At 45.1% G+C, this 13,302-nt stretch overlaps 1 protein-coding gene across 2 annotated transcripts in view; it reads left to right on the top strand.

The window, feature by feature from the left end:
- The window catches only part of POLD1 (DNA polymerase delta 1, catalytic subunit), a 320,901-nt gene that overhangs the window by 183,068 nt on the left and 124,531 nt on the right, over window positions 1-13,302 (top strand). For both annotated transcript variants that reach the window (XM_040327564.1, XM_040327565.1), the window contains exons 18-19: window positions 5,989-6,084; window positions 6,172-6,309. In XM_040327564.1, coding sequence (XP_040183498.1) covers window positions 5,989-6,084; window positions 6,172-6,309 — 234 coding nt within the window. The remainder of the gene's footprint in view (window positions 1-5,988; window positions 6,085-6,171; window positions 6,310-13,302) is intronic.

The following is a 13,302-nucleotide window of genomic DNA, read 5'->3' as shown; positions in this document are numbered from 1 at the left end:
AAGCAGTCCAGAGGCTAATTGGCCAATAGGATTGCTTTTATATGAAAGCCGACCACTGGCTGAAAAGAATGATACCAAGATGATACCTAAACCCGCAGGCATCATTCTGGTATAACTATTCAAAGTCCAGCGACATATCAGTACGTTGCTGGTCTTTGTTGAACATGTTTTGTAATCTTCTTTTTTTTTTTTTTTTCATGCAGCCTGTTGGCTGAACGAAAGAGTTTGATCGGTGGGTATGCCCACCATTAGAATACCTCCCTTCATCCACCCACTTCTAATGATGGGAATACATGCACCATTTATATATACCGAAGCATGGGGGCATCCTCCCTCAAAAAAGTTATGCCGCGTACACATGGTCGTACTTTTCCATGGGCAAGCCTCAGTCAGAATTTTGACTGTACGTACGCGGCATTAGGTGCAGAATCACTCCTCCGCCCCTGCTACCCCCATGCTAAGGTATATATGCTCTTTTTGTTAACTGTGGCGGTGAAATCACCTCCTGCAGCATTGGAGTCCCGGCTTTATTTATCATGGAAGCAGACGCTGTTGCTGTCAAGAGAAATAAATCCACGCTGCAACTGAATAGCGTACCTGCTAAGCAAATGATGGTTAACATTAAAACAAAATAACATTACAGTATAACAGTAAGACCTTACCATACCATACCTGCAAAGCAAAAACCAAAAAAAAAAGTCAAAAATAAAAAAAAATTTTAACGCAACCTGTGCCTAAAATATAATATATATGCCGAGGCATGGGGGCATCCTCCCGCAAAAAAGTTATGCTGTGTACACATGGTCTGAATTTCTACCGTATGTACACGGCATTAGGAGCAAAATCGCTCCTCTGCCCCCATGCTAAGGTATATATGCTCTTTTTGTTAACTGTGGTGGTGAAATCACCTCCTGCAGCATTGGAGTTCCGGCTTTATTTATCATGGAAGCAGACGCTGTCAAGAGAAATAAATCCACGCTGCAACTGAATAGCGTACCTGCAAAGCAAATGATGGTTAACATTAAAACACAGTAAACGGTAAAGTATAAAAAAATTACATACCTGAAAAGCAAGCATGATAAAACCCAACAATAAAACATTGCAGAATAGATTGCAGTAAAAAAAGAGCAGAACAATAGTGAGAGAATAAAACTATTTTTTTTTTGTTTTTATATATATATATATATATATATATATATATATATATATATATATATATATATATATATAATATATATATATTGTGGCAGCAGGCAGATTAAATTCCCTGGTTGCATCCATAATGTAATGTATATATCACCTAGGTTCAGGCTTTATGCCAGTTTATACCTCTAGGGGGAGTGCTGGGAGTCCTGCTGGGAGGACTTGATGAGGCCAGCTGTATCAGGTGGGCTCGTTGGGTCCTCTACAAAAACTCCCAGCATGCAGAGAGATATGCTCCAACCTGGAACCAGACCTGTGTGAATCGTCTGGGAAGTGTTCTCTGTGCGGTGAGACAAAGCCTGTGTGACTACTACTACCACAACTTTAAACAGCAGGGAGTTAGGGACTGGGGCAGCACTAGGCTGTACCCAGGTGTTAGTTAGGGACACCGATGTGTTTAGTGAGCGGTCAAGTGACCAGGGTTTATTTTTGTGTTTCTTTTGTTTGTCACATTTATTTTTGTATATCGTTCAAATAAAAACCACACCTTTTTGTTTTCCTCTTACCACCGTCTGCTGTGCCTAATTGTTTTTGTGTGCTGAACCCATCCAGGGGGTCACACACCCGCTGCCGGGCTGACCCCCCTCACAATATATGTTTTTTATACTTTTTTTGTAACTGTAACAACTGTAACAGTTCGGTTCCAGGTCTCTCAAAATGCGATGGCATATTGGGAGACCCTGTGTAAGTGTGCCCTAGTCTGTGAAATGCTGTACCCTACACTAAAACCTCACTAGTGTGTGGTAGCGTTCAAAACATTTACCAACGCAAAGACCAGGATTGTCAGGACAGCGAGGAGAATAACGGGTGTCGCGCCTATACCCGCACTTGCTTCAGACACATTTTTTTATTGGGGGGGGGGCTCGTTGGGTAGGGGTACTCTTGAGGACATATGGAAAATGCCTCTCATGCAGTCGGCTTACTGCATTTGGTTGGGAATGGTAAGGTGCAGCACTGCCTGGATACAGGAGGTTTGTGACAATCTCTTCCTGGAAGTTAAGGAAAAAGCCTGAAGCTCTGTATAGCACATGAGCGTTCAGCAAAGCCAATTGAAATAAGTAAACAGACACTTTTATACCAGGGCCTGGCCTTAGGGGAAATTTGATGTACGGCACCAACAACTGGTCGTTGAGGTCCACCCCTCCCATATTTTGGTTATATTCGTGGACACAGAGGGGTTTCTCCAACACCAGTCGCCGTACGAATTTGGACAGTTGTGTCTGCATGAGGGGAGGTAAGAACTAAAACATTCTTATTATTCCTCCACTTCACAGCAATTTATTACACTTCAAGCAGGCTATCTTCCCCCAGCCTACGACGAGAATCTCCAAGCCCCAGATCAAGTCGCACTGTGCTACATGCGCCAGTTTGATGATCAAATAAATGACTAAAAAGTGGCACGCTCGTGTAATAATTGTCCACATACAAGTGGTACCCCTTTCCGAATAAGGGTGACACCAAGTCCCACACTATCTTGCCAGCGCTCCCTATGTAATCTGGGCAGTTCTCCGGCTCTACATTACTAGCGTTTTGCCTCATAGACCATAATGCTCCATACATAGCCTGTTGCCCTGTCACAGAACTTATAGAGCTTGACCCCGTATCTGGCACTCTTGCTGGGAAGGTACTGTTTGAAAGACAAGCGGCCAGAAAATTTAATCAGGGACTCCTCAACGCAGACAACTTGATTGGGAGTGAACAAGGCTGCAAAACGTTTGAAGTGGTTTGAGGGGCCGAATTTTGTAGAGCCGATCGTATTCAGGGTCTCGGAGGATGACAAAGTTCAAAGTGCATGAACCGCAAGATCTGCTCGTATCGTGCCCTGGACATGGAGGCAGAGAACACGGGCATATGGTCAATTGGGCGTGTGGACCAATAGGCGTGCAAATTTGAGAATTTGTGTGCCCATGTTGAGGGAAAGGCCCAGAAAGATCTTAAATTCGGAAACCGTAGTTGGTTTCCAATCTCTGGCGAGGGAAGGCAACTGGGGATTAGCGGCGATGAATTGACCAGCATATAAATTACTCTGGTTCACAATGGATCTATAGAAATCTTCTGTGAAAACAGCGAATAATAATCAAGTGACGTAGGATCGGCTGTTTCCACCTGAATACCGGGTTGGCCAGTGAATAGGGGAAGTACGGGTGCTGCAGAAGTGGTGGGGACCCAATCAGGATTGGCGAATGCAGCAGGATGGGCACGACGGGCCTGCGTTTATTGTCTTCTTGGTGGCAGCGGGACACTACTTGTGCTTGCCACCTCGCCAGCTTGAACTGCACTTATGGGACTTGCCACGTCACCAAGTGTTACTGCAGTGCTGGATGTATGTTCAGGGTGTACTATGTCTGCTGGTGCTTGCCAGTACACCAGAAGGAATAGCGGCACTAGTACTTCTCTGCTCCATACGAGAGCCCTGCGGTTCTTGCACCTCAACAGCAGCAGAATGGGGTGGGCCTGACCTTAGCAGGGACCTCATCTTCACCATCAGAGCTATCTATCATGGAGCCGCTGTCATCTACGGGGTTGTATTCTGAGCCCGAATCTGACAGATGCATGACCTCTCCTCTTCACTATCTGTCATGCTCAGAAACTCTTAGGCGTCATTACTAGTGTACCTTTGAATTGCCATTTTGGGCTCAAAATTTTTTGGTACACTAGTAAGGATTCACAGGTAAAAAGAGCACCAGACTGTCAGCAAATGTGTAAAACGCTACCAAAAAAACTGTCGGCGATCGCAGGGATCAGGCCGGTCTCTTCCGCGGGAAGGCAGGCTTGTACAGGTACGTGACTATGCCTGTACATGCCATTCTGCCAACGTATATGTAGATGCGGCAGTCCTTAAGTGGTTAAATGCCGCGGTGATAAGCGGTTATTCAGCAGCTTTCATTTTCGCATTCACTCCTGTCAGTGAAACATCGGGGTGATGCTTGATGCGTTTCCTCTGTCATATGGCTTTCCTGTGCCACAGTGCCTACACACCGTCACGGTTTTTATACACTAACCTCTTATCCTTCATCATTATTTTTGACAGGGAAGCCAAAATTCTCCCATACAGGGGATTTAAATGACGCGGGGCATTCAAGCTCCTCTGTTACTCCGCTCGCCATGACCGCGCTGTGTGTAGACTGAACATGCGCACAACTTTTTTTTTTTTTTTTAGAAATCAATCCGCGGATCATGTGTGTTCGGATCACGGATCAATGACGATCCGTTGCACCACTAGCTGCAGCGTGTCACTAGTCCCGAGCCCCCTCAAAACATTTTCTCTCCCTGTGTTTTTTTTTCCCCACTTTTTTAACCAAGCAAAATATCCAGCAAAAGTACAAGTTAAAGGGGTTGGAACAAACCACATGACATTGAAAGGAGTGCTGACAATAATCAGCTTGTGTTACTGTTGTTTGAACCAAAAGTATAACACTACAGCCTTGTATCCAGGGGTAATCAAAGCGAAGACTGAGTTGTAAAGTTTTGATATGCAGCTATTTTGTTTACTAGTATCATTTTAACTGCTGTGTATACCAAAATGATTTTCATGTTTTTAAGTATGCATAGAGCCTTAACCGCTTAAGGACCGCCCTCTGTATATATACGTCGGCAGAATGACACGAACAGGCATTATTACGTACCTGTACGTGGCACTTTAAATGCCTGCCGTATGGTTGCGAGCATGGCGGCACACTCGTGACCCTGCAGCCTTCCCCGTGAGTCGGACCGCGAGATGTAAACAAGCATCTCCTTGCTCTGCCTAGTGAGAATGACACTGATCTTGGCTCCGTGTACTCGAAGCGGAGATCAGCCCATCCCCCCTACAGTTAGAAACAAAAGGCAGGGAACATTTAACCCCTACAGCGCCACCTAGTGGTTAACCCCTTCACTACCAGTGTAATTTTCACAGTAACCAGTGCATTTTATAGCACTGATCGCTGTGAAAATGTGTCAAAAGTGTCCGATGTGTCATAATGTCGCAGTCACGAAAAAAAATCACTGATCGCCGACATAACTAGTAAGAAAAAAATAATAAAAATGCCATAAAACTAGCCCCTATTTTGTAAACGCTATAACTTTTGTGCAAACCAATCAAACGCTTATTGTGATATTTTTTTTTTTTTTTTTTTTACCAAAAATATGTAGAAGAATAAACTGAGGAAAAATTTGTCAAATACCACCAAAAGAAATCTCTATTTGTGGGGGGAAAAAAGAACATCAATTTTGTTTGGGAGCCACGTCGCACGACCGCGCAATTATCTGTTAAAGCGACGCAGTGCCGAATCGCAAAAAGTGGCTTGGTCTTTGACGACCCAAATGGGCTGAAGTGGTTAATTTGTAATATGCGTAAAGTAGTGGTGTAGTGTGTTTTATTTTAATGAATACTATTCAAATATATTCACTAAATGTCCTATTTCTCTTAAGTGCAGGGAACCCACTATTTGTAGTTCTTAATACAAACAGCAGCTGTATGATTAATATACGATCGTGTATAGTTTTAGATTTCTAAATATTAAAGGTGAATGTTATGTATGGGCAATTTTGCATATGCAGCTTTCCTTAAAATAACAGAAATGCTGTGTGTTAGTCCACAGGAATTAGAAGCTGAGCGCATTTCTGTCAAATCCTTGGGTATTTTTCGGTTCATTCAGGGTCTTTGAAGAGGTAAATATGGGAAAATGTGCACGTACTGCATATGGTGCGTGGGTGTTTTTTTTTTTTGTTTGTTGTTTACATACTGTTCAGCAACATTTCAATCAGTATTTTTAATATAGAGGTTTCTTTTTATCTGATTTATAGAGTGTCACTGGCTTTGGGAGACAGATGATTGAGAAGACCAAGCAGTTAGTGGAATCAAAATATACTCTTGCCAATGGGTACAAAGGAGATGCCAAGGTGAGAGCTCTGTGATTTTTCTTTGTGATGCTTCTGATCCAAAGTAAGAGAGCTATTCCCATAACTGATGTCTGTGTTTCCCTTCAGGTCATCTATGGTGACACAGACTCTGTGATGTGCAAACTGGGAGTGAAGACCGTGACTGAAGCTATGGAGATTGGAAGAGAGGCAGCTGAATGGGTATCCAGTCACTTCACTCCCCCTATTAAATTGGAGTTTGAGAAGGTTTGTATCTGTCATATTGCCAGTATCTCTGAGCGGGGGCACATTGTATAAGCCTTATCTTGGCAAGGTCACCTCTGCCAGTCTTACCAAGTTTAGGTTGGTGCAGAGAGAAAATAGGAGACTGGCAGTGGCAAACATTTCTGATATGATCTATCTTAAAATGGATATCAGACACAAGTCCATCAAGTTCAACCAACTCTCCAGAGTACATCACCTGCTGCTAAAGGTGGGTGCCATCAATCAGCCCTCGTTAAGTATTTGTCTCCTTGCTAGCAGCATAGTTTGATCAACCAGGTCTGTTCAACCAGGAAGGATTGGAGCGGAACAAAGTGTTACATGCACATGGTCCCCTAAATTAATTAAAAATGTTAGTGTATAAAACTTCTTCTTTAAGGTAACTTAGCCTGGGAGAATATCCTGAGGTCTCCCTCAATAGAAGAAAAAAATTCTACTACCCCAGATTATGTAGAGATCTTCCTGAGCTGTCGCGTACAGGATGTGTGGCTGCTCTGCTGCTAAAAAAGAAAATAATTGGCAGACAATCTGCAGCTCCATACATGCTCTTCAATAAGTCCAAATGTATTCTAACTCCATAAAATATGAATATATACAGCAGATGTTAATGCGTTTCAGCCATAGTGAACTTGTTCACAACAGTTCTGTACAAAAACACCACAACAAATAGTGTAAAAACACCCCCTCCTCCTTCATTGGTCACAGATTTTCAATTCACTAAATGATTGTCAAATTGAAACAATGAAACCAGAAAGCAAGAAGGGTTTACATTGTTCTCAACAGCAAATCACAAAGCAGGAAGAAAAATAAAAAAATAACAAATTTAAATATATATTTATAAAATAAAAGTTAATCAGTATAACAAAAAAAGTGAATGACCATGGGGAAAGGGTAAATCCAAAAGGGAGACAACAGAATATAAGAATTGGTGGAAAAGGGGGAAAAAAGAAATTAATGCAGGGCTGACTGATGTTTTGCTTGTGTTGTAAATGGAGCTTACCCCATCCCCTGGTGTGCTGCATGGCTGCGCCTTTCTCCAGAGTGCACCACCTGCTCCTAAAAGCGAGTACTATCAATCAGCCCTCATTAAGTCATTGTCTCTTTGCTAGCAGTGTGGTCTGATCAACCGGGATGGATTGGAATGGGACAAAGTGCTACATGCACTTGGTCCCCTGAGTTATTTAACGAGTGAACAATACTTTCTCTTTCATTGACGGATACAGCACTTTAATCTTGACCTTAGGGTTATAACGCCACCTTCAGAAGAGGACTAGGCAGAACATGTAAAAACAGCAAAGCTGCACAGTACCGTCCAGGGGGTGGTCCTACTGGCTATAACCCCTCACACTACATCCAGGCAGCTCCTTTTTTTTCCTGCCTAGTGTAGGAGAAGGAACTGGCTCCTGGAGCACACATGTGACCAGAATACTGCTGTCCGTGTCAGTGTGCCGTGGCCGACAGCACAGGAAAGGGCACTTGTAGGAGCACTTATAACAGCGGTGCGGGATACCCTAAAGATGGAGGATACGGCGTGGGCATCTACAGAGGTGTCTGTCCCTTTTGGGTCCCACAAGCCGGCCCGCACGGCTAAGGTGTTTCCCTCCATAACTTACTTTGATAAGCTTATTTACAAAGAATGGGAACGGCCACAGCAGGCTTATTCGGTCCTGAAACGCATGTCGGTACGGTACCCCTTTGAGGAGAGATTTCTGAAGAAATGGATGTCTCCTCTATTGTGGACCCCCCCGGTCTCCAGGTTAAACAAGGTAACCACGATTCTGGTGGAGGGGACCCCGGCTTTTAAGGACCCTGCCGATAGGAGGGCTGAGGCGGTCGCCCAGTCCATGTTCACGGTGGTGGGGTCAGCATTGCGGAGAGCACCCTGGTATGAACCTCCTCAGCCTGTTGGCACCCATTCGGCCTATCTGGGGAGTTTAGGGTTGCTAGAGACATCGCTGCCAAATATGCTCAGAGAGAGCAGGACCCCGGGTGATAGCAGACTCTGTCCCTTTTGTTCTGTTCGGTTACCTTGAATGGCAGATGCATCTGACGGCCGGAGGGTGAGAGACGCCGTTTCAGACGATCGTTTTGCAGTCATCTTCCGACAAAGGGCGGAGTTTCTGCGTTCCAACGACAGGACGTACGACGGTACTTGCGACGGAACTGCGTCATCAGGGGGTGCCAGGAGATGTCGTTCCGATCTCCTCGGTGTGGCGGTGTCTCACAGGGAGTCAGAGCAGGGGAGAAAACGCTCGGAGAGATAGAGTCTACACCCAAGAGCATGGAGAGTGCAGTGGCACATTCAGGCTCCGGCGCCTCTCAGGTAAGCGTGGTAAGGGCAGGCCATGACTTACTCTGGGAAGCTAGGGTTTTTAGGCCCTATATATCCCCTTCCTGGGTGGAGAGCCCCTGGTGATGGGTGAAGCACTGACTAGGCTAGCAGCACACAGTGGTGGTGAATAGCAAGGCTGTGAACTAATGGGATTGTTCATTTGTTAGTTTGGCTTTCAGGTTAAAGCCCAGGACAAGACGCAGCCGCCTAGAAAAAAATGTGCAGTATGTGGGACTAAGTTTGGTGCCAATTGGGAAAACCACTATGTTCTGAGTGTGTCAGCAGTCTTGTAAAAGATGATTCAGTGACAGCTTGTCACAAGATACTATCATCTGTGAAAGATGAGCTTGCATCCAAATTCCAGTCTTTTTAGGGAATAATGGATAGGATGCAGGGCCCCTCTTCTTCCCTATTGAGAGCAGCTAGTATGCCATCCTTGCCGCAGAGGCAAGAAGAGGAAGAAGATAGGGAAAGGACTCCCAGATCAGTGGCCTCCTCTCAAGCGGATTCAGCATCCGATTCGGAGGGGGAGGAAGATTCCTCCAGGGTGTCCAGATCTAAATTATCTCTGGATAATGTGGGGGATCTACTAAAAGCAATTTATGACACACTAGAGATCCGTGAGGAACAGGTTCAACTCTCTAAGCACGACCTGATGTACCAGGGGTCTAGTGCAAGTAGGACCAGGGTTTTTCCCTTTCACAAATCATTGATTGAATCGATTCTGCTGGAGTGGGAACAGCCGGAAAAGAGACCTTTCTTTTCAGGTAGCTTTAAGCAGAGATTTCTGTTTGAGGCAGATGCGACTCACTCCTGGAACAAAGTACCCAAATTAGATGCTACCTTAGCCAAAATCTCAAAGAAAACGGACTTGGCCTTTCGATGATCTAGGGTTTCTTAAATATCCTATGGATAAGAGAGGGGACTTGCTGCTAAAGAGAGCTTGGGATGCCTCCTTCTATAGGTTTGAAACCAGCTTTTGCAGCGACTTGTGTGGCCAGAAATTTAGAGTGTTGGCTTACACAACTACAGGCTCACATCTCGGCTGGCACTCCTAGACAGGGACTTTTAAAATCGTTCCCTCTAATGTTAAAAGCAGTCGGGTTTCTGGCAGACGCTTCAGAGGAATCCGTAAAACTGGCAGCCAGGTCAGCTGCTCTGGTGAATGATGCTAGAAGGGCTGTGTGGCTAAAAACCTGGACAGGTGATGCCGCCTCAAAATTAAAGCTTTGCAGGGTTACCGTTTGGACCTGGCCTCCAGGAGGCACTTGAAAGGACTCAAGATAGAAAAAAGGCATTTCCTGAGAAAAAGAAAAAATCTGAAGGGAAACTGTTTTTTCAAGGGCCCAGGCAACAGATACAGCAGAAGGAGGGTCAACCCAAAAAATGGCACAGAATGTATAATACCCAAACTGCCTCATGTAATAAAAACTGCCTCGTGTTTGATGTGAGTCAGATCGCCATGTACATTGACCCACATAACATAAATAATCATAAATGTAACTAAATACAAAATAGAAAATCTACTAAGTATGTGATCATTGCACATTAAAATTATAATATGTTAAATTTCCAAAGATTGCTGATTGTTGGGGGTGAGTCAGATCTTCATTTGATTGGATGTGAACATATGGATTATACATATATTGGAGTGGGCTACAGTGGAGAGATACCCCAGACGATGTGCTTTTGACCACGAAACGCGTCGGGAGGACTCCACTGTCGCCCCATTTGTATGCAAGAGCTCTTTTACTTCCAGCCAAATGTAAGTTTGTTAGCTGTGAATAAACACGTATTTTATTTATCATACGGAGTTACGCTATGTGGCCACCCTTCTTTCCTTTCTTTATGCAATTTTAACACACTGAGCCAATTGGTTTCGGGATTCCAACATCAGTACAGCTTCCAGCTTGCTCCTGGGGATCCATTCCATTTAAAGACATCTCAATCTGTTGGGCCTTTGTTTCCTGCCAAGGATCGTTTTTTGACATCTGTCATACAAAGCCTTGACTGACCTTTGTTGGCATACGCCATCAGTGGTCAACAAGTTCCGGTAAGCCTGCACTTTTTTCGGTGGTGGGACTGTCACGATAAAGAAGTCACGCATATTCCATTTATTCACTCACTCACTTGAAGGATCGTTGGATGTTGATGAACTTTGTCATTTATATTTGGTTTTCACAGTATTGTGTTTTGTTGGACTTTTTATTCATATCTGGTACCCTATCAGGTATATTAGATCACGTGCCAGTCTGGCACCCTTCCTCATTCCTCGCACCAGAGGGACCTATACAAGTCTCAGGATTTGTGTTTGACATTTATTCATAGGTGTTTCACTTTTATTATTACACTCAGTATGGTATTTTGATATTCACTTTATTAATCTCAGCGCTACACATACATATTGGACATATAAGAAACGGGTAGAAATTGGAGTTCGAGTCAATGCCCCCCTCAAATTTTCAGGTTACACAACTACCCAGGGACAGAGAAAGCAGAGGCCCTAAGTCTGTTGCTGGGGGACTTGGTGGATCAGAAAGTTCTGATTCAGGTGCCCCAGAAGGAGCATGGACAGGGAATGTACTCCCATGTGTTTGTGGTAAAGAAGCCATCGGGAAAGTTCAGGTTAATCTTGAACCTGCACCCCCTGAACAGGATGGAGTTGATCTTTACAGTATCAAAGCTACTGTTCCCAGGTTGTCGCATGGCTACTCTAGATCTCAGGGATGCCTATTTACACATTCCAATTCATCCGGAATTCCAAAAATACCTCAGGTTGGCAGTCAGAGTAAATTCAGAGATACTGCTCTTCCAGTTCCAAGCTCTTCCATTTGGTCTGTCCTCATGGCCAAGAATTTTCACAAAAGTTCTGGCAGAAGCCCTATCCCCGTTAAGTCAGGGCTATTCCGGTAATTCCATATTTGGATGACCTCCTGTTTGTGGCCAAATCGGCTCAGCAACTGGAGAAAGACTTGAGGGAGGCAGAGTTTCCTCTCTTCGTTCGGGTGGCTAATCAACCATGACAAATCCCAATTGATCCCATCTCAGGAAGTCCTGTATCTGGGGTACAAGGTTTCTTCAGTGGAGAGAAAGATCTTTCTCCCCAAGGAAAAAATTATGAAAGTGGATCAGGCAGTAGCCCAGCTGCAATCCAATCAGGTAGCCACAATCAGAGAGGTAATAAGGGTGCTGGGTCTGATGACCGCATGTTTCCCAGCTGTACCTTTGGCGAGGTTCCATCAGCGTCCTTTACAGGGTATCATGCTCCGTTATTGTAGCGGCAGTAGACAGGACCTAGACCTCCAGGTGCCCCTTTCATCCAGGGTCAAGCGGACTTTGTGGTGGTGGTGGCAGGCCCATCACAACCTAGACAAGGGTTTAGCTTGGACCCAACCTACGGCCACAGTGGTGACTACCGACACCAGTGCCTGGGGGTGGGGCACTCATCTGGAAGAAACCGTGGCCCAGGGGGGGCATGGTCACCAGTAGAGGCAAGTCGGTCCTCAAACCAGAGGGAACTTCTGGCAATCCTGAGAACGATAGAGACGTTCCACGCAAGGATAGAGGGACAGCATCTGCAGGTTCGCACAGACAATGTGGCAGCTGTCGCATATCTGAACAAGCAAGGGGGGACCAGAAGTCCTGCTCTACAAAGCATAGCCAACAAGATCCTATCCTCTCTGTCAGCCGTCCATCTAAATAGCGCACAAAACTCGCTGGCAGATTTTCTGAGTCGTCAGCAGGTAAGGCAGTATGAGTGGGCTCTCAACGAAGAGGTGTTCGAAGAGATTGTGCAAAAATGGGGACAGCCGGAGGTGGACTTCTTCGCCTCGGAGAAGAACAAGAAGGTAGCTCAGTTTTCCTCGATTCATCCATGGGATCAGGCCAGTGGGATAGCCGCATTCGCCAACCCTTGGCAGTTCAGCCTCTGTTATGCCTTCCCTCCCAGTGAGATTGATTTCAGTGGTCCTTCAAACATTTTTGACAGAAGCGACGGACCTCATCTTGATAACACCTTTTTGGCCAAGGAGACCGTGGTTTGCCAGCCTAAAGAGATGGGCCATTCTTCCACTGCTACATCTTCCGATCATGAAGGATTGATTTCGCAGGGCCCTATCCTGCATCCTCAGATAGAGAAGCTGGGTTTAACAGCTTGATATCTGAGGAACATCTGCTGAAGTCTCAAGGCTTTTCAGATAGTGATAATAAAACTTCTGGAGTGCCGTAAGCCAGTAACCAGGGCAATTTATGATGTGGAAAAAATGTAATTCTTGATTGGCGGAGCAGGGGCTTGATCATCCAGGGACTCAAGCTATCCTGGATTTTCTGCAGGCAGGGGTCGAGTTGGGCCTTTCTCCTAGTACTCTAAAGGTACAAGTGTCAGCATTAAGTGTGTTCCTTCAGACCTCTCTGCAGCAGAATCAATGTATTAAGAATTTTTTCAAGGCCCTGGCAAGTTCTAGGCCGTTGAGGGTGACGACCTGTCCTACCTGGGATCTCTCCTTAGTTCTCAAAGCCCTTACGGGTAGCCCCTTTGAACCCTTGGAGGAATCTCTCTTAAAATGGGTACCCTGCAGGGCTCCGTTGGGTTACAAGTCCAGTGAGTACTCTCATGATATGTGCTTTGCAGTTCCTTGCAGGACTAA

This window comes from Rana temporaria, chromosome 10 (assembly GCF_905171775.1).
Source record: "Rana temporaria chromosome 10, aRanTem1.1, whole genome shotgun sequence".
Lineage (NCBI taxonomy): Eukaryota > Metazoa > Chordata > Amphibia > Anura > Ranidae > Rana > Rana temporaria.
Note: the sequence above shows the minus strand (reverse complement) of the source record. Positions and strands in the feature narration are given on the sequence as shown.